The 27,984-nt window shown below is 38.5% G+C and overlaps 1 protein-coding gene across 3 annotated transcripts in view; it reads right to left on the bottom strand.

Annotated features, from left to right (window-relative positions):
- Positions 1-859: 859 nt before the first annotated feature.
- The window catches only part of RERG (RAS like estrogen regulated growth inhibitor), a 133,484-nt gene continuing 106,359 nt past the window's right edge, over positions 860-27,984 (bottom strand). For 2 of the 3 annotated variants that reach the window (XM_087722844.1, XM_087722845.1), the window contains exons 3-5: positions 16,764-16,820; positions 8,016-8,089; positions 860-3,487 (exon numbers count right to left, since the gene is read on the bottom strand). In XM_087722844.1, coding sequence (XP_087578970.1) covers positions 3,080-3,487; positions 8,016-8,089; positions 16,764-16,820 — 539 coding nt within the window. In that variant the 3' untranslated portion in view covers positions 860-3,079. Of the gene's footprint in view, positions 3,488-8,015; positions 8,090-14,883; positions 14,978-16,763; positions 16,821-27,984 lie in introns of those variants that run through there. The other variant, XM_087722846.1, reaches the window with a different exon arrangement.

Raw genomic sequence — 27,984 nt, 5'->3', positions numbered from 1 at the left:
TTGGATTTTAAATCTCTAGGATTTAAGAACTCTGGGATGTCCATGCAAATGCTTATTCTTCTTTGGGAAGGAACCAACTTATTTCAGTTTCTATCTTTCCGCTGGAGCTGGTGAACCATTCAGGAGGACAGCTGCGTGGGCAAAGCTAATTGCCAGCCTTCAACTGCAATCATTTATGAGAAGGCCTCTGGGTCCATATTGGCAACTTCAGCAAATAATGAAAGCTGGTGGGCTGTCCCAAGCTCCTTCCAAAAGCGAACTATATAAATGGTGCTATGCTGATATGATGAAATGCTAGGTAGTGAGTAGGAGACCTGAGAAGCAATCCAATGCATTTGTTTTTTCTTCTTTTTAATAAATGATATTTTGTTGTTGGCCAAAACTCATTTTGTAAATAGTTAAGCTCAAAGTTTGCTGAGAGGGCAACATATCTGCAGAATCGCAATAGTGCTATGAGCGCTGATAGATCTAATCCTGTAGCATAAAGAGGATCCCTGCAGAACATGGCAGTGGGTGGGTCAAGTGACAAAAACAAAATTCAGTTGGATGGAAGCTGTGCTCTTTTTTAATTTGTGGTGTAATGTTGTTTAGAGGTATGGAAAGGGGACATTGTTTTGGGCCTTGCATTGACACATTTGTGGACACCTCTGGCTGTAGCATACCTATGTGAGATAGCTGCACGGAATAAGAATAATATGGATTTATGACTCAAGAGGCAATCTTCTCCCTTAACAACTTTAAATGGTGGTATGCAAAAAAACAAAAACCTTCTGTTCTGTAAGATTAAATGTAGTCTCATCTCCAATTGATTTCCCATGGCTCTCTTAAAAGATGGAAGCATCACTCCAAAGTCCGGAGCTTTTTTTAAAATCACACTTTTATTATAGATTAACATTTTAAAAGAAAAATAAAGTCAGCTATGTCAAATGCCCAAGAACTTTGGTTCTATTCAAGCCCCTCTAGTTTACAAATGTTTTCCCTTAAAGATGCAATGTTCAAAGCTTAAGCCATTAAAAGCCAAGTCAGCCTCAAAGCCTTCACATCTTTCTGTGAGGAAAGCCTAGGTTTCCCTTCCCATCAATGCAAAGACGTTCAAGAAACGAATGCTTGCTCAATAGCCCTCATCCCCAAAACCAATAAAAGAAAAATAACATGGAGAATAATCATTACCGCACAAATGAAAGATAACAGGGGTTCCAAGTCATTTCCCATTTGGCTGCCTGCCACCATTCTTGTGATGCCTAATCATGAAAGGTAATGGATTGTATTGGTTCAAATGTCACTCATCTGGTACTGTCTGTACCTCCACCCCCCTCCAAAAAGCATCGGCAACAGTCATATTTTTCTATTACATTATAGTACCCTCATGTCACATCATTTAAAAACACAAGAATGAGCAAATCAGGCAAAAGGAGGGATAGAAATATTTCCCTTTTGCTGCAGCATACAAGGAGATCTGAACATAAGAAACCCACAGACTATTAAAAGCAGTCACCTTTCTTCCACAATCCTTCAAAATTTCCTTCCAATCAGTTACCTCTTGCAAGCTTACAACAACCTGGCAAGATTCATTGGAATGAGGCAGGGGGAAAAGAACAGCTAAAGAGCAACCAATGGATTTTTATGGGCAAAGAAAGATTTGAAGAGGCAATGCAAAAGCAATTCTATGAAACAGATTTTGTACCTTGCCTAGAATTCACTTAGAATGTGTTGAATGTGCATAGCATACTGCACTGTCATCTACTTGAGTAGGCTAGCAATTCTGGGGCAGTATAGTTTGTGGTTCAACATCAAGCAACCCCAGAAAACTGGATTAATAAATCAAATTAAGTTTATAGTCCACAGAGACAATGAGATCCTTTTCCAATGTGTTCAAGCAGAACATAAACCATCATACTTTCATTTGGGTAGAGTAAAATTGGCCCAATGAAATCAATGGCCCCTTTCAAGTTCTAGGAATTAGTGAAATCACAGTTAAGTTAATCAAGGGTATGCGTGCCTTGTGAACTCAGCCAGGATCTTTGCTTAGTATGAAGAATCATAAAGTGTACACAACTGTTTAAAAAATCCCAGTTGGTTGCATTTTCCTGTTGGAGAAAACTTGCTAGGTAAAGCATTATTTCATTTTCATACATATATTTTACATTTTAGGTTTTTTTTAAAAAAAAAACAAGTTCAGAATTAGAAGATAGGCCTATCAAAAGAATATTGCCTTCATTGGGACTTATGTTCATTTTTTTTACCAGTGCTCTAAATAGTGATGGCAGTTGTGAAATTCATGCTTCCCCAAATCCATTCTTACAGATATACTATAGGTTTCAACTTAAAAATACATATCAAGTATTTATAATATCAGATGACTTTAAAAAAAAATAACATTGGGGAAAAAAATCGCTTGCACAGAAATTGTTATAAGTGCCATCTAAAATTATATCTATTGAGGAAAGTTTCTCCAAAAATGTGACTGAAATTTATGCATTTTTCTTTAAAATTGCAAATTAATGCAGGTGTAGAAGGAAATGAATGTAAGGTTTAAAAAAGGCAAAATTAAGTGAAACTGAAATTCACCAATTCACACAGACATCGTTAACATGTTTTTTCTCTTGCTTGATGCTTGAACTAGATGAAGTTGTGTGGCGATGTTCATTTTCTTTGGATGTCTCATGTCCAGGGATTATGAAGTGAATGTTGTGGTGCACTTACCAATTAGTCAACTACTGCACCCTATAAAGCTTTGAGAGTCTCCCCTTAGACAATGATAAGCCACCATGTATTAGCCACATGTGAGCATGCAAAACCAGCAGTGATGGGTAAATTCCTGAACCCATTCTGACACATCTTCAACATTTTTTTTGAAGATATGATTTGGTGATCAACAAAACTGGAGTAGTAGAGCATGTATTACCATTCCTGAAACTTTTTTTTTTGCATCCCTTAACTTCAAGAATAATGAGGTGATTGTATAATAATAGTAATAATAAATGCAAAGCTTTGACCATCCTATTGACAAACACAGTTAAGCCTTCCGTCCTTTCTTCTTGCAAAATGCACTTCTTTTGAATGGGAAAAAGAAGATATTTTAGCTGCTGATTTTGGTAAGCATCTTGTTAATTGCTTGCTTCACATGAGTAGTGGAACTTCGTCTCCGAGTCTTGCCTTGAACCATTTTCCGGCGTCGCACTTCCCGGCAAAGCTCATAAAAAGCTTCCATAATGTTGCCTTCTCCTGTACATGCAGAGCATTCGTAAAAGGCGCAAGCTAGTTCGGTGGCCAGCTTTTCCCCTTCCTCAGTGCTGACCTGCCTGGAGTGATCCAAGTCTGCTTTGTTCCCCACTAGAATCAAAGTAACGTTCTTGGGTTTTTTGACTTCATCCAACAAGTTCTTTAGGGGAAGGACTTCTTCAAAGCTGCCTCTATCTGTGATGTCATACACCAGCACAAATCCTTCACCCCATCGTACGTGTCCTTCCTTCTGAATAACATCCTCCTATTTCAAAAAAAGAGATACAGAAAGAAGAAAGTTATTTTGCAGATCAACAGGAGACAAGAGTCGTATAGATTATAGCAGTGGTTCCCAAACTTGGCAACTTTAAGACTTGTGGACTTCAACTCTCAGAATTCTCCAGCCAGCTCTGCTGGCTGGAGAATTCTGGGAGTTGAAGTCCACAAGTCTTAAAGTTGCTATGTTTGGGAACCACTGGATTATAGGGATCTCTGCATAGCAGAGTTTCTATGTGATGTTATATTTTGGGGAAATTCTCTACAGTATGGCATTAAATGCATATGGACACATAGGTGCACAAAGAGAGAAACATTAACAACCTTGTATTTACTCCACATCCAAGAGAACATCACCAGAACTGAAATATCTTTATTCCCAATTTTAGACCACTATATTATTCTAACATTCTGGCATTTTAGTTCTTCCCCTTTGAGCTTTGCATGGCCTGGCTATTGTGGTCAGAGTAAGTTACACTAATTGATGGTTGTTCTAAGGAATGGAATATGAATCTCATCTATCCAAGTGAGAAATATTTGCATCGAGGATGAAAATAATCGTACACATCTGGGTGAAGAATTGTCTTTGAGATTGGAAGATCTGAAAAACCTAGAATTATTTTTGAATTTGGCGCTTGCGAAATACTTGCTTCACAGGTACGGTGAACCTGTGTTTTTCAAACGCTGTTGAATTGCATGTTAAGATAATTACATTTAGTAACCGGAGAAGTGCAGTTGTGCAGTGAGCCAGAACCCACAATTGTGGCTGATTGATTGGAGAGTGCGGGCTCCTGCATGAGGCAATCTGTGCTGTGATTGGTTGCTATGGGTGCTGTGAGGCAATCTGTGCTGTGATTGGTTGCTATGGGTGTGGAGGGGGCGTTTCGCATTTTCCCGCCTTTTTTCTCCTGTGTGCCCTGTGTGCTTGGTGATTTACCTCATGATGCTCCTGTTTGCTTATCTAGTTCATTGTATATATTGATGCAAAATATATTTATTTACATACTATAAGCAGGTGTCAGAGTCTATAGCTTCATTCGGACACCTGCTGTGCAATTCTCTGACACTGCAACTTCCAGCTGCTCTAATTAACAGAACTGTGCAAAATGTTCCCCTTTGTAATATTCTGACTTTGGAATAGCCGATTTAAAGGGTGGACCATCTCCATTAAATTCAGAACAGTTATTCTGAGGTTAGAATGGGACATTCTGAAATTAAACAAATAACAGAATTGGAAGGGACCTTGTAGGTCATCTAGTCCAACCCCCCACCCAAGCAGTAGACTCTACGCCATTTCTGACAGATGGCAGTCCAGTCTTTTCTTGAAAGCTTCCCTGTGATGAAGCTCCCACAACTTCCAAAGGCAATTTTTGTTCCACTGATTGATTGCTCTCACTGTCAGAAAATTTGTCCTTATTTCTAGGTTGAATCTCTTTGGTCAGTTTCCATCTATTATTCCTTCTTTGACCTTCAGGTCCCTTGAAAAATAGCTTGACTGTCCCTCCTCTCTGTGGCAGCCCCTCAAATATTGGAACACTGCCATCATGTCTCCCCTGTTCCTTCTCTTCACTAGACTAGCCATGCCCAGTTCCTGTAACTGTTCTTCGTATGTTTTAGCCTCCAGTCCCCTAATCATCTTTGTTGCTCTTCTCTGCACTTTTTCTATTATAAATCAGAATATTCTGACTGCAAAACATATTGTACATTTTGATTAGTCACCAGGTCCAAGGGGAAAGCAATACTGGCGATTGTAGGTTATCTGGAGGTCTACAGGTTCCATATCCTTTACTTTTGCATATTAACAGATTTTTAAAAACACATCTCAGTTTAATTACTTCAGCTACAATGATATAAGTTACTGCAATTGAAGGGGAAGATTCACAAAACTGAATGCAACATTAAAAAAAACCACACCTGGAAAAAGAATGTGCAGCAAATGCCCTACCATTTAAAAATAAATACCTTGATAAATATTTCAATCCCATTATTGGCATAAGCCTGTGACATTTCAGTAAATTCAGTGTAACCTTCATTGAATGTTGCTTTTGTATACAGATTAGAAGTCCCATTTTCACTCTGGCATTCAGCTGTTGCTAAGACAGATCTCTGGCATCTGGCCTGCCTTGCAAAATTACTATCTACTCAGAACTTTCCTACATTTAATTGTATTTGTGAAATGTGAAATGATGTGAAAATTAAACCATTTTTCAAATACAGTATTACTCTTCGTCATCGTAAACACATGGAGGGGAAAAACACTACAGGAGCTGCTGACTTTGTCTTTCATGCTCTTCTGTTAATGGTAAATGATAAAATATCAGTATCTCTTTGTTCCAGTTGGGAAATTCTACAAATGTTTGCCAATTCTTTCTTTTCCATAATTTTCCTAGTGAACGGAGAGCTGTGCCACTGAGTTCCAATGACAGAGGCAGGATTTCTTTATCTATCTGATTAATGTCAGTGGAAAATTACATTTCTATAATAGATAAAATTCCCTTAGAAATGACGTTATTTTCCTGTACTTTTTCATACAGGTCAGACTTCTATGTCCTCCCAATTGCTTATGAGCAAAATTGTTGGAGGGGGCTGAAGGAAAGAGAGAAAAGGGGAGAGAGGGAGGGAGGAAGGAAGGAAAGACAGCTTTCTCTGTAACTTTTGTTGACAATTTATATTTTTTTATATTTATATTTTTTTAAAAAAAATGTGATCTCCAGAACGAGGCACAATAATATATCAAGAATACCATTAACATTATATGCAAGTTGAAAAATATTGTTTTGATTGGAAGACTTTATTTAACTCTATGCTAAGATGTACTCTGTATAAACCAGGGATGCAATTTAATCTTTGTTTGTATTCCTGCTTTTTAAAATCCCCTCCTCGTTGTATTTATTTATATAGGACCTTCCAAGTCAATCATATATAAATCAGTTCTCCTGGACTTGATGGAGCTTACTCTCAACTGCACCAAGACAGAATAGAATCTTTACATTCTATGGAGTGAAACATCCCGTAATAATGTTTCTTAAAACTTTCCCAGCCCACATTTTTCTACAACAGACTTATATAGAAAGATTCATAATCAGACGTCTCAGAGATGTTTCTTTCTAAAAATTTATTTAAAGCAGTTTTGTGGGCACTAACTCTAATTGAACTCTTTTACCTCTTTCCCCCCCCACCCCACATATAAGATCATTTTCCACTAGGAAAAAAAGCTACATAGGGGAATATTTAATACCTATATATCCTCTCCTCTAATAACAACTCCTGGGGCTAGTTCCACATTTCAGTTCAGGTTTAACCCTACTTTGTCTTTCAGAAATACTTGGAAGGGAACTATAATTCTCCTCCATCATCATTTGGCCTCTAAGGTGTCACTTCCTTTGGAACTTTCACAGTATTATAGGACTGGAAGGACCTTGGAGGTCTTGTAGTCCAACCCCATGCTGAAGGCAGGAATTCTATATCATCACAGTCAAATGGTTGTCCAGTCTATTCTTGAGAACTTCCAGTGATGGACACCCACAATCCCAGGAGATAAGCTATTCAATTGATTATTTTTTCTCATAGTCAAAAAATTTATCATTATTTCTAGGTTGGACTCTTTCACAAGCTTTCATCCATTACTTCTTGCCCTGACCTCTTTTCTTTGTGATAGGCCCTCAAGTCTAGTTATCATTTAAAGTATCTGGAGATTTAGTCTCCAGACACTTTATCAACTTTGTTGTTCTTCTCTGACACTAACCAAGGTCTCAACATCTTTTTTGCATCATGGTGACCAAAACTGGATTCAGTGTTCTCACTAGCATGGTATAAAGTGGTACTATCACATCTTGTTGTTTTGATATTATCCTTCTGTTGATGCAGTCTAGGACTGGATTGGCTCTTTTGGCAATCTGGCTCATACTTAAGTGAAGACCTACATCCCTCTCACAGTTATTACTGTTGAGTCAGGCACCACCTATTCTATACCAGTGCATTTGGTTTTTCCTTCCTAAGTACATGACCTCACTTTCCTCATCAATGAACTGCATCTTATTAGAGAGGGCTCAATGCTCAAGTCTGTCAAGATTCTTCTGGATCTTCAGTGTACCTTCTAAAATATTGAATATTCCTTCCCAATTTGGTGCCATTTGCAAATTTGATGAGTTCCCCCTCTATCTCCTCACCCAGATAATTTATGAACATTTTGAAGAGTACTGGCCCAGCCAAGACTGAACCTTGAGGTATCCACCTCATGTATCTTGACATTCTCTTGTTTTGCCTCGATTAATAAGCACGTAAATCAACAAAAATCAACTGAGATTTTTGAAACACTAAAACTACCAGGAATATGAAGCTTCCCTTTCACACTCTCCCACAGTTGGCCTACTATTTTTTTTTATTATTCTCCTTTGTCCCTTTAATAGTATTTCTCTTATAACATTCCACACGTGAATACTTGACAACTTTCCCCCAGTGTTAATTATAGTTTTCTGGCATTGGCATTTTGCTACAGGGATCAGCAGTGTTCTTACCTGCCCAGCTGTATCCAGTATTTCCATGGAAACGACTTCATCATCAATGGTGGCTTGATGACGATAAGTGGACTCTTATAAAAGGAATGAGAAATACTACATTAAAAGGAAACAATCAGAAAGTATGGTGCATTTCTTTATTTCCTGCTCATTACACCTTTCCACTACTTTCTGTCCTAAGAAATGTGTTATTACATCAATCCATTTGGTCTGTTTCATTAGCAGGGGGGCAAACCAAAAAATGTTATTGAAAATCAGTCATTTTGCTATTCAGTTTTAACGGTATGATCTGGAATTGTCCTAGAGACCAAAAATGGAAGCAAAGGGTGGATGGTCATATAAATAAGCCAAAGAGATGGCAACAATTGCCATGGCCACAAATAGGTTCAACTGCCTCTTGTTCTGGTCGATGGCTTGTCCAATGGAAGAGCAGAGGGACAAGCTCCACTTAGCGCTACGAGATTCATATGTATAGTATTTGGAAGTTGATAATGATATTATGAAATCCATGTGAATTGCAGTTAAAATTAACTCAGCTCCCAAAATTCATCACATAATTTATTTTGAATAATTGCAACAATCGCAACAGATATTGGTGCTTGTATTTGATGCTCAGTATTTTAATAGTTGATGGCCAATATGCAATAAGATTTGGTATTTGACCGATCATGACGTCTGGATGTAAAATTTAATCATGCCCAAAATTCTCATGTCACATTTTAGGTTTTTTTTCTTTATTTCAACCTTAGTCAAATCAAACTCCCACTCTTTTGTTCATGTGCAAAAACGTGAAAAGTCATTGGATTTTCCAAGATACTTTCTACTTGCATTTGTCATTCATCCTGAAAATGTACCTTGAAACAAAAAATGGCTGTACTTAGAAGTTATTTTGGTTGCCCTGTGACGTCTTGTGGTTGTCTAGTTGATGGGATATCCAGACTAAAACTGAGATTCAAGGCTTTTCTTGACAATATGCAAAAGATCTTAGCATGAGGCTAAAATATATTTGTCATTAAGATTAGCCAGATGGGATAAGATCTTTTCATACCCTGGATTATAAAGTGACACACCCTGGTGTTATAAATCCAGGAGTCTCTATTGTGTCAGCTTCAACTAGTAAGATTTGAGTTAAGCAGAATGCTGGGCTAGATGATGTCAGTCCCTTCCAAGTCGTACAATTAATCAGAAAGAGGGATGCATGAAAAATTTGGTGCACCAGATCATTTATAAGTATGAATATAATTATCTTGAACTTGATCTTGAACTTCTCAAATGTAGAGAAGCCTCCAGAACATAAATGCATGCTGAAATATTCACTCCAAAATGTGGTTTATACTTTGAAAAGATCTGCAAAAAATATGTGCAAAAATGTTTATGTTAAGGAAAAATAGATACCAAAATGATCGTCTGAAAATTTTAAGCCAGATAGTATTTCTTCTTTACAGAAAAACTGTGTCAAAATATGTAAAGAAGGAAAAGTTCATTTGAACACCTACCCCTGAAGAAATATAAACAAATATATAAAAATGTGCACAAATATTGCTATGAGCCTTGGATATTTTTTTTTTCCGATTGAGTCCATACAAGCCACTAAACAACTTTGATCTGATTAAATCAGAATCTTGGCTATGATAAGAAGTGACAGTTTGTCTCCATGGAACAGTTGTTGTTTTTTTACAATGACAGTGTTTATATGTTTGCCCTTTGAATCAGTGTTGACTCCCAGGACCTGCTTAGATTAGTCTCTGCAATCTTTTTGGCAAAATTTTCAGAAATTTTGGTTTGCCCAGGGCTGAGACAGAAGAATGGACCCAAGGTCACTCAGAATTTGTGTAGCTCAAGGTTGAACTGTGGAGTCCTTGGTGTTCTTTAAGATTGGCTGGGACAATGTAACATCTTCAATGCTAGAGGGGAGAGGAGTTTGCTCTCCTAGTCCTCCCAGCTGGTTTTGTAACGCATGGTGTCCCAATTTCTAGCTTAGTGTTAAACAAATGGATTCTCAAGTTCAAATCCACAATAATCTACAAAATTCACCACCAAATGACTTTAGGCTTTGTTTCTATCTCTCAGTCTGTCAGCCCAGGAGGTTTTAGAACAGGGTTTCCCAATGTGTGGTAGACACACCTTTGGTGTTTCCTAAAGGTATTACATATGATTTCTGGTGCAGATGACAAAATGCAAAGTTAAAGGAAAATGACCCCAAATTGAGGTGATCATTCATCTCACATAGTTTCCCATGGAATTTCAGTTGGAAAAAACATGCAATTCAGCAGTCTTGCATCATTTTAACCTAGCATTTTTTTTTAAAAAAAAACATTTTTATTTAATTTGGGGATCTTCTAATAGTCAATAACTGGGACTGTTTCATGAATCAAGGCTTTTGTAATATTACAGAAATCTGCATAAAGGGGAAAAAATGGGGACTATTGTTTTAGAGTAAATAGAAAGGAAAAAATGCATTTCAATTTTTGTCCCTATAAAAATGGAAAAGATATAATTGCAATTTATTATACATTAGGAAAAGGTGATGCAATATGTGTGATTCCCCCCGCCCCCGCATTTATTTAGACCTTCTGCCACTGTCATTATTCAAATGACAGACTTGCATTTGATTATGTTTTGGCCTTGTTCCCTGACTGGCTTAAGAGCCAACATTCTGGAATATGTTAAATCCTACACTTCAAATATTTAGATCCATATTTGAGATATTTGTTTGGTGTTTATTTAAAAGCAGCAGCAACACTGCAGGATGGAGAATTCTGCATCACACAGCATCACACCTCTCTCTTTCCCACTGACCTTATTAATTTACTCTAAATTGCCAGTTGCACCGCACTGACATAAAACAAAAACAAGATAAAAACATTAAAAGGAGACTGGGGAAAAGAAAACAAAGAAATCTCCCCTGCACTGCTGCGAATTGTCTGGTTAATGAATTTGTTGCGGAATAAATAACATATAAATAACAGTGGAGTCTTCTCTGTCTCACTTCCAAGTTATTCTGTGCTAATAGGAAAAATACTTAGAGGTGGTGTAGGTTGTGAAGTAACAACTGGGTGGGCAATACGGTGCAATATCATGAAAAAAACAAAGCAAAACCTGTGGTATCCTTAAAGTTTATTTTTAAAAAATGGCAGTCATGGTTGTACCATTTAAACTCCAGCTATGTGATCTACAAAAAAGAAGGTGGAGCTTCAACTGTCTCCTATCTTCCAGATTCCTCACACATTTCTATCTATCTGTGTAACCTCCCACAAATGCAGAGACCTTCTCCAGTGAAATTCAGAAGCCACCTGTAATCAACATTTGGCAAGTTCTAAGGCTTTTTAGCCCTTCAAACACAGTAGTGCTAAGGCCAGAACTGAAGATGGATGCAGAAAATCTTTACCTTTCACTTCGGTAAGCAGATTTTTGTCTGTCTTGGCTGAATGAGAATGCTTGAAATGTGGTGTAATGGTACGTAGGAATTACTTTGAGAGACAGAAGGAAGAGTGGCTGGCATAGAGTGGCCGGCTAAGGAATTTTGGGAATTAAAGTCAGCAAGTCTTAAAGTTGCCAAGTTTGGAGATCTCTGCACTAGACCATGGTCAGACAGGTGGCAGCTGAGTCTGCAGAAGGGATGGGGCAGGGCAAACATGTCAGAATGGAAATATCTATGGAGATTCTGAGCCATGCAGGTCATGGTGCTTTTTTTTTTCCAAGAGGCAAGTGGACTTCCTTGTTTTTCTTTGAAGATGTTTCGCTTCTCATCCAAGAAGCTCCGACTGGATGGTGGGGAATGGAAGGATTGATATTCCTTGCAGACAGCTGGTCATTTGCATTCTTTTGGAGAGGCCATTTGAAGGTTTATCTGTGTCCTCAGAGTCACCTGAGTAGTGCAAATAGGTCTAGAGCCTTCTTGGAACTGCTGATAGGGCTGTGTTGTAGACTGTAGATAGATGGTGCAGTATCCTTCTCCCTCTGTTGGGAGAGTTCAGATTTGATAAATTGGCCTCTTTGACCCTCTTTCAAACCAGTGGTCCTCTCTGTCCAAAATATGGTCTTTGCTGTCTTCAAAAGAGTGGGCTTTGTCTTTTAAATGCAGATGGGCTACTGAATCTTATCCTGATAGGTTTGTTCTCCTATGTTGTGCCATGAGTTTATGAAGTGGTTGTTTTGTTTCCCTAATGCCTCTTGAAAAAAGAAAAGCACCTTTGGGACATGTCAAAAGGGATGCTCTCTAGTTGCTTGGACTATAAAAGAAATGGAGAGGAGAGATATACTTTCAGACTTGCAAGATTCTCTTAATGTAATGTAACCTTACAATAAAGATAAGAGCTAGTACTCCTAAGTGAGCTTCTTGTCCCGACTTCCTCACAAAAGACTGACATTGAACAAGAAGTGTTGAAATCTAGGAAACCAAAGAAGAGATGAATATAGATTTTAAGGATCAGAATCTAAACGTCTTGGCAAATGCTTCCATCTTCACTAAGGGAGGCACAATACCCCCCCCCCCAAATGGGGGAGCAGTATTAATTAATGACTGCTTTGTATATATTCTTTCCTTTTAAAGAATGACCGATTTTGTTTGCCTGGTTGAAAACATGGACTATGAATATGAGTATCCATCATCAAAATTACAGAGAAAATGGGTTTTTGTAAGCTACATACATGGCAACTTTTAATTTTTTAATGTAATTGCAAAAGGTCAACTAAAGTTTGGGGCTGCATCAGCAGAAGTATCATTTCTAAATCAAAGGAAGTCATAGTTCCACTTTCTCTGCATGGATAAGATTCTACTTCAAGGATTGTATCTAGTTTTGGGTATCACTCTTTAAGAAAGATTTGAACAGATGAGAAGATAATAAATGTCAGTCTGGCAGTTATAAAAGTCAAAGGGACATTTCAAGCTGACATTTAAAACAACAAAACATACATATACACACTGTACATATCAGTGCCAAAAAAGAGCTCTTGTTAGCTTAAATATTGGCTTATTTCTAGGGACTCTGGCAGCCTTTCACAAATCAGTTAAATTATATTTAGTTTGTAGATGTCAGTGCCATATGCTTGGAGTCTAAAAGAGTTGCCAGGAAAAAAATAAGAGACAAATTGTGACTATAATCAATTACTTTAAGCCACTATTCATTTTCAAGCAGACCACAATTTCAAGAGCCAGTTTATCTGGGTTTTAGAGCAACTTGGAGAATCTGAATCATCAAGAAGGGAGGGATCTAAGTTTTTTTTTAAAAAAAATCTAGATTGTTCTCTGCCCCTTAGGGATGAATTTATTCTATATCATACTCCAAATTTAACTATAATTGTCTTATCGGGGTTACATCAGTTCAAAGTTGCATTGGCTAGTGCATCAGCAGAGAAGAATACTATAATAGCATGTGCCTTGGCTATCTACAGAAAAATTGGGGTGGTTTTCATTACAGTGTCAGCTTATAGCATTGTTAGTAGGATGAGTTTTAGATTGGAGGTCGTACTCTGCTCTTAAAAAACTGAGCAAAATCATATGCCAAGCCAACTTTGGATCAACAGAAATTCAGTTCTTCCACGTTTATACTATATATGTGTGGTGTGCCAGTTGCACCCATTTCTGGTTCATGTTCACTCACAGTTACTCATGTCCTGGTGACCTCAAGAATAGACTACTGCAGTAGTGAAATCTTAATTTTTTGCCATCAGTTCTGTGGGCGTCGCTTGGTGGTGTTGGGGGGGGGGGTAAAGTGGCGTGGCCAACCTTTTCCCAACTTTTTCAAGTATTTTTCCTACCTATTCGCCAAACCAGCAGGAAAAAAAAGCTTTAAAAAGTTTTTTTTAAAAGGTTCTAACAATCACGCAGCACAGCTGAGTGTCATAGAATTTCTTCCCCACTTTTTAAAGCTTTTTTTTTTACTACTGGTTCAGGTGAACCTAAGCATTTTTTCCTACCGGTTGTAGCGAAATGGTCAGAACCGGTAGCATTTCACCCCTGGACACACTTTATATGTGGTTGCCCTTGAAGAATATTTAGAAGCTTTCACTAGAGCGAAATGCAGCAGTACAAATAGTTATGAGTGTGTCTCGAACAATGCATGTTAAATCTCTACTTTGCAACTGTATTGATTGCTGATTTGCTTCTAGGTTCTTTAATGTCCTGTTTTTTTATTTTATTTTAAAGCTTCCCATGGCAAGAGGCACCTCTCCACAAACACATCTACCCATCCCTTCAGGTCTGGCAGAAGGGGGATATTATGGGTTTCTTCTGCTAAAAGAATTCTATCTTATGGGGCTCAAGACGCAAGCCTTTGTCTGCCACAACATCTGCACTCTGGAACAGGTGAGATTGGCCCCAATTCAAATGACCTTCAGTGAATCCTTAAAATATAGTTTTTAAAGCAGACATGGGGATTCCATGGATCTAGGAAGTCCATGCGATAACTAATTCATTGTCTCACAGTCTCCTACTTGTTTTTGTGCTTGTTTTCAACTGTTGTTTTAGCTTTGTTTTTAACTGTTTCATTGTATGCTGCCCAGAGACAGACAGCTTGCGAAATAGGCAGGTATATAATTTCAATTAAATAAATAAATATAGTATGAATTAGGCCTATGTTCAAATATTGGTTGTCTCATTTACTCTGTGTTTTTGCTAGTCACGAGGAAGATGAGTTGCCTCTAAGCGCAGTCCTTGATTTACCATTTTTTTCTAAATTATTAATTTTTGGAATCATTTTTTAAAATTTTTCCCTTTAAAATTCATTTACAAATATACATTCTAATAGGTGCTATTAACATTTATCTGTTAACCATGAATGTTTATCACTATCTTCTTACAAATATATAAAATACATTTTGGGTCACTTCCTTGCCACCCTGTGTCTCCATTTTATTCTGCAACAACCTTGCTTTTGAATTTGAAGACCAGCAGTGAAACTTGCAAAAAAGACAGTCAAAGGGTATTCCACTGGAGACATTTCAAAGGATTTTTGAAGAAAGGGGAAAGAAGTTCAACAGCAACCATATCTACTTATTTTCTTCTTCTTCTTAGAACCATATCTGCTAATATAAAAACACTATTTAAAGAGATCTTAAAGAAAAGATACGTAAGAGGCAAAGAAGAATAATTTGAATACTAGAAAATAAAACAGAAGTTGTGAGCTATAACACAGAGATGAAAACTAAAGTGGGAATACAAATGATAAGCCAAGAGATGAAAAATGACCTGGATAATGGTCTATTACTGGATGTACAAATGAGAGAGCTGTTAAAGCTGGGAAGAAATTCCCAAGAAAATTTGGATGGAGATCTGATCTTATGACAGCCTCTTAATGAAGCAAAGATTAAGAATGATTGGGAGGAAAGAAAATGAATATGAAGTTGACCTGCTTGATTAGGGTAAAAACAAGGAATACATTTATAATGTTCAGAGAACCTTTTATGGAATTTTTGCTAATCCAGGACAGAAACATTAATTGGGGAATAGTTGATGGATAAGGCTTGAGATATGAGAAGAAGTAATTTAAGTAATTTATGTAATGTCATATCAATGGAGATAGACTGATACTAAATTTGCTTGCCCTTTTTTTAATAAAGAAGATCAGAAGTCACTTCTTTAACCATTCTTTCTTTCTTTTTTCTTTTCTGTATGCACTTTTTCCTTTCCTTTCTTTCTATTCTTTTGTTTCTCTTGGATATCAGATGGTTTAATTTTTTTTTTACTTTCGTTAAAACATTTAATAAAAAGAAATTTAAAAAAAGATGCAATCAATGCTTTCCCTACCCAAAAAAATTAAAGATGATTTCAGGGGGCATTTCATTCAAAACAGTTATTTTGTACCAAGTATATTTTCTACAGTACTCTAATTTTTAAACAATACTGAAGAGATTGCATTAGAGTCAAGAGTGATAGTTGTGCAAGCCAAAGACTGACTCAAAATATTTAAAATGTGTGAATTTTAGGATAGTTGTCTTTTCATGAAATTGCTTGGTTATTTTGCTTTGCTATGTTAACCATATAATTATGGATAATGAAGTCTGCTCACATTAAACTTAGTTTTTGCAATTTGACTGCCAAAATGAAAATACAATCTTAAATGCCAGCATAAAAATCAAGCTATTGGTTCATATTACTGTTTGTTCAGTTTGTTGGTAGTTCTCTAGGATTTTGGGTAAGTGTCTTTTCCCCAATTACTAGTGGCTTCTTGAATGGAAAGATGCTGGAGATTGAACCTACATGCTAGGGTTCATGCCAATACATGGCCAACTCGCCACTGTCAACTCACCATGGCCACCTCATCACAGTCAATTCACTGTGGCCAACTTGCCACAGCTAACTCCCTGCAGGACAAGAGTTACACTAATATCAAAGAAGTAGTGGAATGGAATAATTAAAGGATGCAAGCAGAGGGACAGAATGAAATGTGAATAGCAAAAATTAAAATTATTTTTGTTTATTTTAAATAATTAAATAGAATTGTTAAATTGTCCTGCAGTGAGTTGTTCAGCGGTGAGTTGGCCATGGCAAGTTGTCCCGCAATGAGTTGGCCATGATGAGTTAGCTGCGACGAGTCAGCCAGGGCAAGTTGTACCATTCCCTACGTGGTACATGCAAAGATTATATTTCAAGACTGTTCTAATGAAATAGCATATATGTATGTGATGGTATATTATTTTTATTTATTTAAGAAAATAAATGGCTATCCAACTCAACACTCTGTGACTCTAGGCGGTTTAACAAAGATAGTAATAGCAGTATAAGACACAAGGGGGTGGGGAACTCACCAAGAGTGGGGTCATACTCCCATATGAACCGTTTGGTCAGAAAACGTACAACGAGAGCTATAGGAAAGAAAAATATATCTGATGAGTTTATGACACATACTAGCCCAAGTGGTTTAAAGGAGTACAATCAAAATAAATTTTCAGTTCAGCTTATTTCTCCAATTTGATAGCTTGATATATTGAACTGGAATACAAAGATGATTCAGGCTGTTAAAATTCAACAAATTAAGGAAAATTTGTGTTAATTAACAAGTCTTTATTTATAGATACAGGCAGACTTTTTAAAGACACAATTTGTAAAGCCCTTCAATGAACCACAGAAGATGGAATAGACCCAGTCAATTCCCAGTCAAATTTATACTTTTAGAATTTGTTTTGAATGGTTTCCATGCTAAACTAAGCATATGGGAAATGTGCTTTGGATCTGTTCTCACATACATTGCAGTTTCAATTACTTTTTGCAAAAATTTCAACTATGGGCATGTTCTGGATTAGAGGTTTGACAACTGATCCTTTTGAATTTTGCAAACAACACTTAAAATCAACAGAAACTATAATTGGTTCTGTAAAACTTAATTTAGGGAAAATATAAATTAAATTTAAAGAACAAAATTCAAAACCATGTAAGGAAATTCATAGCAGTTAATTGGGTTATTTTCCCCCCATAACAGTGTCACATTTTATTTCATTGCTAGACATATCCCAGATTTCCTCAGGACAATATATACGATTCTCCTCCCCCCCTTTTCTCCTGACAACAGAGAAAATTGACTTAAATCTTTACTGACGGTGATTCAACACTTGGTGTATTTAATTTGTTAAAAAAAGAAAGAAATGAAAACATATCATGGCTCTCAGCTTTTAGCAGCATCAAAGAAAGAACCGATAAACTCTAATAAGAATGTTTGTTCACGCGTTATGATCTGTTCATCCATCATCAGCAGGAGATGCAAAATCTTGTTAAGAACATTTTAGTTGAATGAATCATTAACTCTCAAGGAGTTCAAGTAAACACTCTTAATATGAGACCCCAAATTCACTTCAAACCTTCTGCAGCTTCCAGAGCTGTAAATCTGTCGCTACAAAACTTGAAGATACAATTAAGAAAGATAAAAAAATAAATTCAGCATCTGAGTATTTTCTTAAGATGATATATGGAATATATGTTTAAAAAGATTGTGCAAACCAGCTGCAGATTGTTTGTTAGATTTTCTTCTTGTGCTGCCCCTTGGCTTTTTAAGTTCTGGTGGAGATCTACCAATCCTACTCACTAATTCATAATCAAACAATCCCAAAGTTTCTTTTGCCAAAACAGGGGTCTATATCTGTAGGATAAGAGGTGTGATCTCTGATTAAAGGTAATATCTGTGCTTACAACTCGCCAACTCTTTCCTTGCTAATGATGTTACTGGAGGAACTAAACTGCTTGATTTCTGTCTGTCCTCAAATTAACTTGAAACATGGGCAGAAACCAGAGAGAATAGTCTGACATGGAAGAAGAAATGGAGAATCAACCTAAAGCAGAAGTCATACCAGTTTGTTTTAATCTGCACAAACTAGTTTTCAGCATCCCATTACACTATAATTGGACTTCTTGATAGATGGAAGCAGAATGTATTCATAATTTTAGATTGGTTGAGATTAATGGATAAAGAATTTGAGGGGGAAATGGAACTTTGATGTTATATATGTTGACAGCAGCAAGAATACACTACGCACAAAAATGGAAGGACCCTTTGATTCCCACAATAGATGAATGGCTGCGAAAGTTAATGGAGTTAGCAGAGATGGCAAAATTTAGTGCTTTGATTAAAGGAAAAAGAACACAATTAATTTTGTTTCTACTTGGAATTCACTGTTGAATTTTTGCTTTGATTTTGGGTTTTGCGGATTAGATACCGGTAGGTTTGTTGTTATAAAAATTACTGGTATAAAGGTAAAAGTTCCCTTAGCACATACAGTATGTGCTAGTTGTTCAATGACTCTAGGGGATGGTGCTCATCTCCATTACAAAGCCAAAGAGCCAGCGCTGTCCGAAAACGTCTCCATGGTCATGTGTCCGGCATGACTAAATGCCGAAGGCGCATGGAACACTGTTACTTTCCCACCAAAGGTGGTTCCTATTTTTCTACTTTCATTTTTACATGTATTCAAACTGCTGGGTTGGCAGAAGCTGGGACAAGTAATGGGAGCTCACTCCATTATGTGGTGCTAGGGATTTGAACCACCGAACTGCCGACCTTCTGATTGACAAACTCAGCATCTTAGCCACTGAGCCATCACATCCCTGACTGGTATATATTGTATTATTACATAAAAGGAAAACTTCGAGTTTCAACTTATTCTACTGTGCCAAAAAGAGTCTGAAGTCAATATTTTTCTTTTTTTTCCCCCTAGTGCCCCTCCCCAACCTTTTGGGCACCAGGACTGGTTCCATGGAGAAAGGGTTTTTTTGCGGACTGGAGTGGGTGTGCTTTTGCATGCTGCCTGCATCCCGTGAATAGGGCTTCATTTGTTGTGCATACCAGTTGCTGGCATGAAAAACCTTTCTCCATGGACCGGAGTTGGTCCATGGGCCAGGGATTGGGGACCCTGCTTTACCCTACACTTTTTTCTTTTCCCTTTTCCTCCCCAATTTCCCCATTGTGGTCATTTTTCGTTGCATTCCTGTATTTTACATTTTGATAAACTAACGAAATATTTACTGATCCTAATTTTAGATGACTTGGGTTTCCAGAGGCAAGGATGGACCAAAACTTTGTGGCAAAAACTTCCTTGTCAGAGGGTCTCAGATTCAATTTTTGACATTGACCAAGTAACAAGAAGCATTTCAGCTTCTTCCACAGATCCTCCAGTTATCCCTATAAATAGTTTCATAGGGTAATGCACTGCATGCATCAGGAGTTTATCATTACTCAAGTTCTCCTTTCATCTGTTTTACTTTTGCTTGTACATCCTAGACAGTGGAGTTATGCCTTATTAAAAAAAATGTTTTAGAAGCAATGCTTCAAACCACAAGACCTCTTTGCTATTCATTAAATAACCCCATCTTTCTCAGGCATCTATATAAAAATGAGTTTAAAAAATGCTGTTATTTTAAGGAATGACTCATTAATGTTATTATGACTGTTTGTCAGGGACAATTTGTTTAGGCCCTCATGGAAGATTAAAAGAAGTTGAGCTCTTTTAATAAACAGCAGGTCTTCTTCTAAATTATTTTAGATACAAACTTAAGGTAAACCGCTCCAAACTCGATTGCAGAAAATACGACTTCAGCAACAGAGTGGTCAATGCTTGGAATCCACTATCTGAATCTGTAGTTTCTTCCCCAAACCCCCAAAACTTTAACCTTAGACTGTCTACTGTCGACCTCACCCCATTCCTAAGAGGTCTGTAAGGGGCATGCATAAGCGTACCAACATACCTACCATCCCTGTCCTAACATTCCCTTTTATTCATATCCATTTCATGTATTCATAATCATGTTTATACATATCTGTTATCTAATACATGCTTGATGAAATGAAAATAAATAAATAAATAAGTAAGTAAAATTTTCAAAGGGTCAACAAATAGAGCAAGGAAGATGACCTATGCAACATTTTTGTATTTATGTATTTATTAATATTTGTATGCCGCCCTTTTCCCCAAGGGGACTCAGGGCGGCTCACAATTCAAGGGGAGGGGGAGACAAACCGAGTTACATATAGGACAACACATCATTAAAAGCACAACATTCATACAATTCGGGTACGGTGAAGGTCTTTAGCCCCAGGCCTGTCGGGACAGCCAGGTTTTAAGTTCTATGCGGAAGGTCTGGAGGGTGGTGAGGGTACGAATCTCCACAGGGAGTTCGTTCCATAGGGTCAGAGCTGCCACAGAGAAGGCTCCACCCCCCAGGATGATAGGGAATGAAACATATTTTAATTCCACAACAGGTAACATTCTAAAGCAGCTCAGATACCTCCCTAATTCTAATAATTCCCAATGCATCACTGGAGGCTTTTAAGAAGAGCCTAGACAGCCATTCCACTATTTCAGAAGCTGCCACAAAGAAGAGGGTGTGTGCGTGAGAGAGAATTTATTTTCCAAAGCATGAGAGGGGAGGACAAGAAACAATGAATGGACAATAACCAAGGAGAGAAGCAACCTAGAATTAAGGAGAAACTTCCTAACTATGAGGACAATTAACTGGTGGAATAGCTTGCCTTCAAGAAATTGTTGGTGTTTCATCACTGGATTTTTTAAAGAAAAGACTGGATAGTCACTTGTCTGAAATGGTATTGGGTCTCCTACGTGATCAGGGGGTTGGACTAGAAGACCTCAATGGTGCCTACCAACTCTGTTAACTATAAGCAAGAGAGGAGGTACAACTGTGATTCTGGGTTATTATAGCCAATCTCAATAAAAATAGGTTTTAACATTCTTACGGAGCTGATTTCTTGATGTGATCTACCTAATGATTTTAACATTAATTCTGACAATCAATAGTACAGAATCACAAGACAAAAGAAAAACCCAGTAACCTATAGCTGTTATTGCTTGCATTGAAAAAAAATCCTCAAAGCATAACAATTCATAGATATGCTATGCAAAATTTCCTACAGCCATTTCTGATGCAGGAATGACATGTGACCCGATATTTTGCCTGAGGCTTAATTGATATTTATCCACACTTCGTTATCCTATTCACGAACCATTTTCCAGTTCAACAAACTTCACAAATTAAAAAGCCTTTCAGTATAAAAAGAAGGACTACGGGACTGACATTATAAGAGTGTCCCAATATTTGAGCAGCTGCCACAAAGAAGAGGGGGGTCAACCTATTTTCCCAAGAACCTGAAGGCAGGAACAGAAACTATGGCTGGAAATTAATCATGGAGAGAAGCAACCTAGAACTAAGGATAAATTTTCTGACATAACAATTAACCAGTGGAACAACCTGCCTCCAGAAATTGTGGGTGCCCAACACTGGAGGTTTTCAAGAGATTACACAACAATTTGTCTGAAATGTTATAGGGTTTCCCGCTTGAGCAGGGGTTGGACCAGAAGACCTCCAAGGTCCCTTCCAACTCCGTTATTCTGTTGTTGTAACTTCTGTTACAACAGAACTTCTGTTGTTTTATCTTCTACTTCCCTCATTTAGATTTTTTCTCCCTCTCTCTGAGGAGAGAAAGTCTGAACGTATCTCTGACAACTCAATTGCAAAGGTGACCCAGATAGAGAGGTTGTCAGTTAGAAAATAAGTGCTTTTGGCTATTTGGGCCAAAACACCTTCAACGCTTATGAGCAGATTCCAAGAAGAAGTCTAAGGTGCCTTATGAAGTGTGACCCCCGGGCTCCCATCACAATTTTCTGACACGAAAGCTTTCAACAGTAAAGCAAGCTTGGAAAAAAAAAAGATTTGTATGGCTTTTTCTACCCTTAGCATTTATGTACTAATTTCCTGGGCTTAACATCCTTCAGATATATTAATTTATGGGAAGTGCCATGTTGGCAGTCATCTTCCGTAATGTTTGTAAAAATCCGATTTCGTTTTTCTTCATTATAGTAAGACAGGCGGCCTGACACGAAGTATCAGACTTCAGCATGATTGTGTCTGTCCTGGGCACAGCTCCAAAAGGACACTGACAGGTTCAGAGAGAGTTCAGAGAATGGACATCAAGAAGGTGAGGGATGAGGACACCAAATCCTATGAGGACGAGTGAAAGGATCTGGATATGTTTAGCCCAGTGGTGGGTTGCCAATTTTTAAATTACCAGTTTTGGGCGCGCTCCTGCGCATGTGCAGAAACGTCCGGGTGGGTGGGTGGAGCCTCCCACCACCATTACTATCAATTCGCCCAATCCGGGCGCAATCCACCTCTGGTTTAGCCTACAGAAGATATGATTGAGGGGAGATAAGCTAGAAGGATTTAGATATCTTAAACTGTTGTCCGCGGAGATTCTCAATCACTCAGGTTGTGGTGTTCCATGGTCCTTTTTTCAAAAGGCAACTGGACTTTCTTGGGGTTATTTTACTCAACAGAGGGGGAAGGATAAGATACCATCTATCACCTATTTACAACACAGTCCTTTCAGCAGTCCTGAGCCAGTCCCAGAACCATTTGCACCCTGATTCAGATGACTCTGAGGATACAGATAAACCCCTCAACTACTCAACTACTTTCAAAGTACTAAGGACCAATCCTCAGAGTGCTAATGATGATCCTCCCACCCCCCCACCAATTAGTTAGAACTGAAGAAGCTTCTTGGATGAGAACAAAATGTTTTCAAAGAAAACAAGACAAGAAAGTCCAGTTGTCTTTTGAAAAATAAAATAAAACATCTTTGTGATGACCTTAAGCTGTTGATGTGATTATGTGATTATAATGTTGATGTGATTATGCGTGCATAAGTGCACCAGCATGCCTAATGTCCTTGCCCTACTTTATTTGTACCTATTCCCTGTGATTTATTTGTACCTATTCCCTGTGATCTTGTCCATGTTTATTCTTATTCCTGTTATCTTGTACATGAGTGACAAACTAGAAGTAGACTTATTCTCCATTGCTTCAAGAGGAAGGGTAAAAAACCCCAGCAGGTTAAAAATACAGGAAGGAAGCACGACTTAAAATTTCCTGACTTATTTAGCCAAAAATTGGATACCACACAAAACGGTGAGTTCTCCTTTATTGGAGATCTTCATACAAAGATGGAAATATCATGTGTCAGAAATGCATAGTGGATTCTGCACTGAGCAAGGCTTTGAATTAGATGTTCTCTAAGAGCCTGTCCAACTCTGTTCCTCCCCCCAATACTTAAGTCTTTCTTTGGCTCCAGCCATAGGAAATAAAAAAGGTAGATATCTGCAATCTATAGCAATAGCAATAGCAGTTAGACTTATATACCGCTTCATAGGGCTTTCAGCCCTCTCTAAGCGGTTTACAGAGTCAGCATATTGCCCCCACAGTCTGGGTCCTCATTTTACCCACCTTGGAAGGATGGAAGGCTGAGTCAACCTTGAGCCGGTGAGATTTGAACTGCCGAACTGCAGCTTAGCAGTTCAGCTGAAATGGCTGCAGTACTGCACTCTAACCACTGCGCCACCTCGGCTCTAATCTATGACTTTCCTGGAAACCTTAGACTTACCTGCTCAGCATATTGAGTTGTTGCATTCTGGAAGGTAAAGACATGGAGAGTTTAACATCTCGACCCACATCAGTAGGGCTTCTTTCCCACTTGGAGGAGAAATGGTCTTATGGAGCAAACTATCCCTATAATCCTTTTCAAAACCTATAGGGGCAAGTGTTTCATCTATACCCATTACAGGTCTAATCAATCAATCAATCAATCAATCAATCAGAATAGAGCTGAAAGGAATCTTGGAGTTCTTCTAGTCCAACTCCTTGGTCAAGCAGGAGACTCTATATCATTTCAGATATGGTATTTTTCAGAGTATAAAACACAGCTTTTTCCCTCAAAAAAGAGGCTAAAAATCTAGGTGCGTCTTATACACTGAATACAGCATTTTTTCCCTCCTGAAACCCAGCCCCCTTCACCAAAATGGTCGTGCAGAGCCTTTAGGAGGCCTTTAGGAGGCTTCCAAAGTGCTCCTGGGGGCTGGGGAGGGCAGAAATGAGCGAAAAATTGACCATGTTTTGCTCAATCCCCTCCCCCCGAGCACTCCACAAGCCTCCTAAAGGCTATATAAAGGCTTTAAAAAAAATGGGCCATTTTTGGGAGGTCTGCAGAGTGCAAAACCCTTTTTTTTTATTTATTTGCCTCTTCAAAATTTTGGTGCATCTTATATTCTGAAAAATTCGCTAGCTGATTGCCCAGTCTGTTCTTAAAAACCTCCAGCACCTACAACTTCTGAAGGCAAGCTGTTCCACTGCTTGATTGTCCTCACTGTTAGGAAAGTTCTAGGTTACTTCTCTCCTTGATTAGTTTCCAACCATTGTTTCGTGTCTTGTCTTCTGGTGCTTTGGAAAATAAGTTGACCCACTCTTCTTCGTGGTTATCTTGATAATCACTGGGCACATTCTGTGAGCAACACTTTAATTAGGCAGGACACCTAGAAATAGTGTAGCCCCAAAGCCAAATCTGATTGTCTGATGTGTACAAGACACCTAAACCTATTCACTTTATCCACTGACTCACTAAAAGAAAGCCCTAACATGGTTTTTCTAAGACAGAAAATGGCCCCCAAAATGTTTCAAGAATCTGAAGAGCAAGTAAATTAAATTGAGATCCCAAATCACTTGTTTTACATCCTTCCCACTCAATAGGAAATGAAATTTTAATGTACTTCATAAGGAAGCTCTTTGGTTCTTCAGATTTTCTCCAAAATAGGTAATAGGGAAAGCAAAGATAAATGATTTGCTACTCTTCTCTCTTCCTCCATCCTCCTCTTGTCCTCTAATTGATAAATTTCAAAATGCATTGTCATAATTCAGGATCTGCCCCAGAAGTTTCCCTTCTCTTCTTTCTCCTCCCCATTGTCCAGTGTACGGTCACATCAACTTCCAGCCCACAAGCAAAAGCAAATTTTGATTGATTTCATTACTCTGTTGGCTTCCACTGCAGATTTTTTTTTTAAAAAAGAGTATAAATTGTCCATGCAAGTTAGACAAATAAAGCTATATCTTTCACGTCCCTCAAGAGATCTGTGCAGTCTCAGGAAATTCTGAAGAGGAGACGAAAGATAAAAGGGGTAAATTAGAAAATGAAGGAAGCTGTGTTAGAGGTGGGAGAAGAGGGGCCTTGATTGAATAGAATAGAATAACGAATTGGAAGGGACATTAGAGGTCTTCTAGTCTACTCCCCTGCCTAGGCAGGAAACCCTACACCACTTCAGACAAATGGTTATCCAACATCTTCTTAAAAACTTCCAGTGTTGGAGCATTCAGAATTTCTAGAGGCAATTTGTTCCATTGATTAATTGTTCAAAATTAATTGGGCGAAATGAACTTTTCCATATACCAGGTATATGATCTTTCACTGAATTATGTCCTGTCTGTATTCCACAGTAAATATGCTTACACGCATTCACACATGACCTTTTATAATAAGCCCCCTTTCTGCAGAGAACCAGTTTGAAGAAAGAATTCTAAGGCACAACATCTAGTTCCTGGCCCTGCTTTTTATAAATTTAATAGTGCTGGAGGTCATCTAGTCCAATCCCCTGCTCCAGCAGGAAACCCTATAACATTTCAGACAAATGGCTGTCCAATCTCTTCTTTAAAACTTCCACTGTTGGAGCATTCACAACTTCCGGAGGCAAGTGGTTCCACTGATTAATTGTTCTCAAGATCAGGAAATTTCTCCTTAGTTCTAAGCTGAATCTTTCCTTGTTTAGTTTCCACCTATTGTTTCTTGTCCTGCCCTCAGGTGCTTTGGAGAATAGCTTGACTCCCTCTTCTTTGTGGGAGTCCCTAAAATATTGGAACACTGTTATCATCTCTCCCCCAGTCAGTGGTGGGATTCAGCCATTCGGGAGAACCGGTTGGTAACTTTCTAAGTAGTTCAGAGAACCGATTGTTGGAAGAAATCTCCTTTTATTTTTTTTCCACTTTACAGGGCTAATCCTGTAAGGAAGGCAGGAAGGAAACATTCTGGTGTTGTTTCTAGCCTAATCTTTATTGCCCTGCTTACAGAAACTGCCTCTCCGGTTAACCCTTATTACATTGTAACAGCTAAGGCGAAGTGCCCATCGACATGAGTGACTTTGAGTTCACCACGCCACCCAGTCACATGATCACTGAGCCCTGCCTATCCAGCTGGTCATTAGGGCAGAGAACCGGTTGTTAAAGTATTTGAATCCCATCACTTCCCCTAGTCCTAGGGGAGCCCTAGGTTGTATTGTTTTAATGCTGCAGACAATACAGCACTTCAGAAGTGCTGCTGACTCACACCAGGTAAGGAAGAAAAAGGTTGGAAGGACGATTCTCCTTTAACGATTTCTAAAAAGGGAAGCAAATTAGTTACACCAGCTGCGTGCTGACATAATTCAGAGCTCTGTCTTGGGGCATTAGCAAAAGGAACCAGCAGATTCCAGCCTGAATTTTGCTCGTTCTTAAATGACTAATGTGTAGATGCACTGCCGGTGAGAGATTCATTGGCTTTTCCCTGGGCCTGATCTGGGCAAAGCTCCTTTCAAAGGCAGGGCAAAGCCTCTCTCCAGTCATTATTTACTGCAGTTTGAAAAATGCCAAGAAGGCTGCAAATTTCTGCATATTAATCTGGAAAGCTTCAGCAAATGCAGTGCAATAAATACCATATAAGAGAATAATGCTGAATAATGCTGCCTGTTTGGCAGAAAAGGTTCCATTCTTCGCATTTCTTTAAACAGGTAATCCTTCACTGACTGCCACAATGGGGAGAAGAATTTTCATGGCTAACCAAGGCCGTTGTTATGTGAGTTGCGCACAATGTTGGAAGAAATATCCAGGTCCATTTCCAAGCCGAGAGGAAGGCACTAAAGACAAAATGGAGGCTGGAGGCTGCAGGCTGATTGGAAAGTTGGTTTAATGATGAAGCAGAACCACATGGATGATCCTGGGCAGCTGACCACATGGAGTTGAAACTGAGGGGTTTTTACACCTTCTCTTGGGCTTTGAACTTGAGCTTCCTGTTCCTGTGCAAGAACATGTATTCTATTGGCTGTTGTAGAGGGCAAAGCGCGCACGAAGTGAACCGGTACCAACCGGTACAGGAACCCACCCCTGCCTTAGACATATGCCAAGAAAAGACCCAGCTGCTTTAAAGAGCAGCAGAAAACTGTTTGCACCAATGCAATTTGAAACACTGCAAGGCCTTACTGTCCATGTTGGAAAAATAGTTCTCACATGGTTTGAAATAAGCACCATTACAAAAAACAAGGTACAGATGGAAATTGTATGTTTCATGCAAAGGAGATTCAGTTTTAGCTTTTTACGCATGAAAAATGTGAATGTTTATTTTAGTGCAAAGACAATTGACATCGCAGCTGAAAATGGGGCACGGGGGGGGGGGGCTGTGTGTGGCCCCCTAAGCTCCGTTTTTGCTGGGAGAGAGCTGAAGGAGGCCGTCACAGCCGAAAATGGGGCATGGGGGGCTATGGGTGGCCCTCCGAGCTCTGTTTTAGCTGGCAGAAAGAAGAAATGTTTCCCCTTCTGCATTTGAGCATGCAAGAAGGGACAGGAAAGGAGAAAGAGAAAGAGGAAAAACAAAGAAAAAGATGGGAAGACGGGAAGAGATCA

This window comes from Thamnophis sirtalis, unplaced genomic scaffold, assembly GCF_051295495.1.
Source record: "Thamnophis sirtalis isolate CommonGarterSnake01/CBP01778 unplaced genomic scaffold, rThaSir2_p1.2 scaffold_9, whole genome shotgun sequence".
Classification (NCBI taxonomy): domain Eukaryota; kingdom Metazoa; phylum Chordata; class Lepidosauria; order Squamata; family Natricidae; genus Thamnophis; species Thamnophis sirtalis.
Note: the sequence above shows the minus strand (reverse complement) of the source record. Positions and strands in the feature narration are given on the sequence as shown.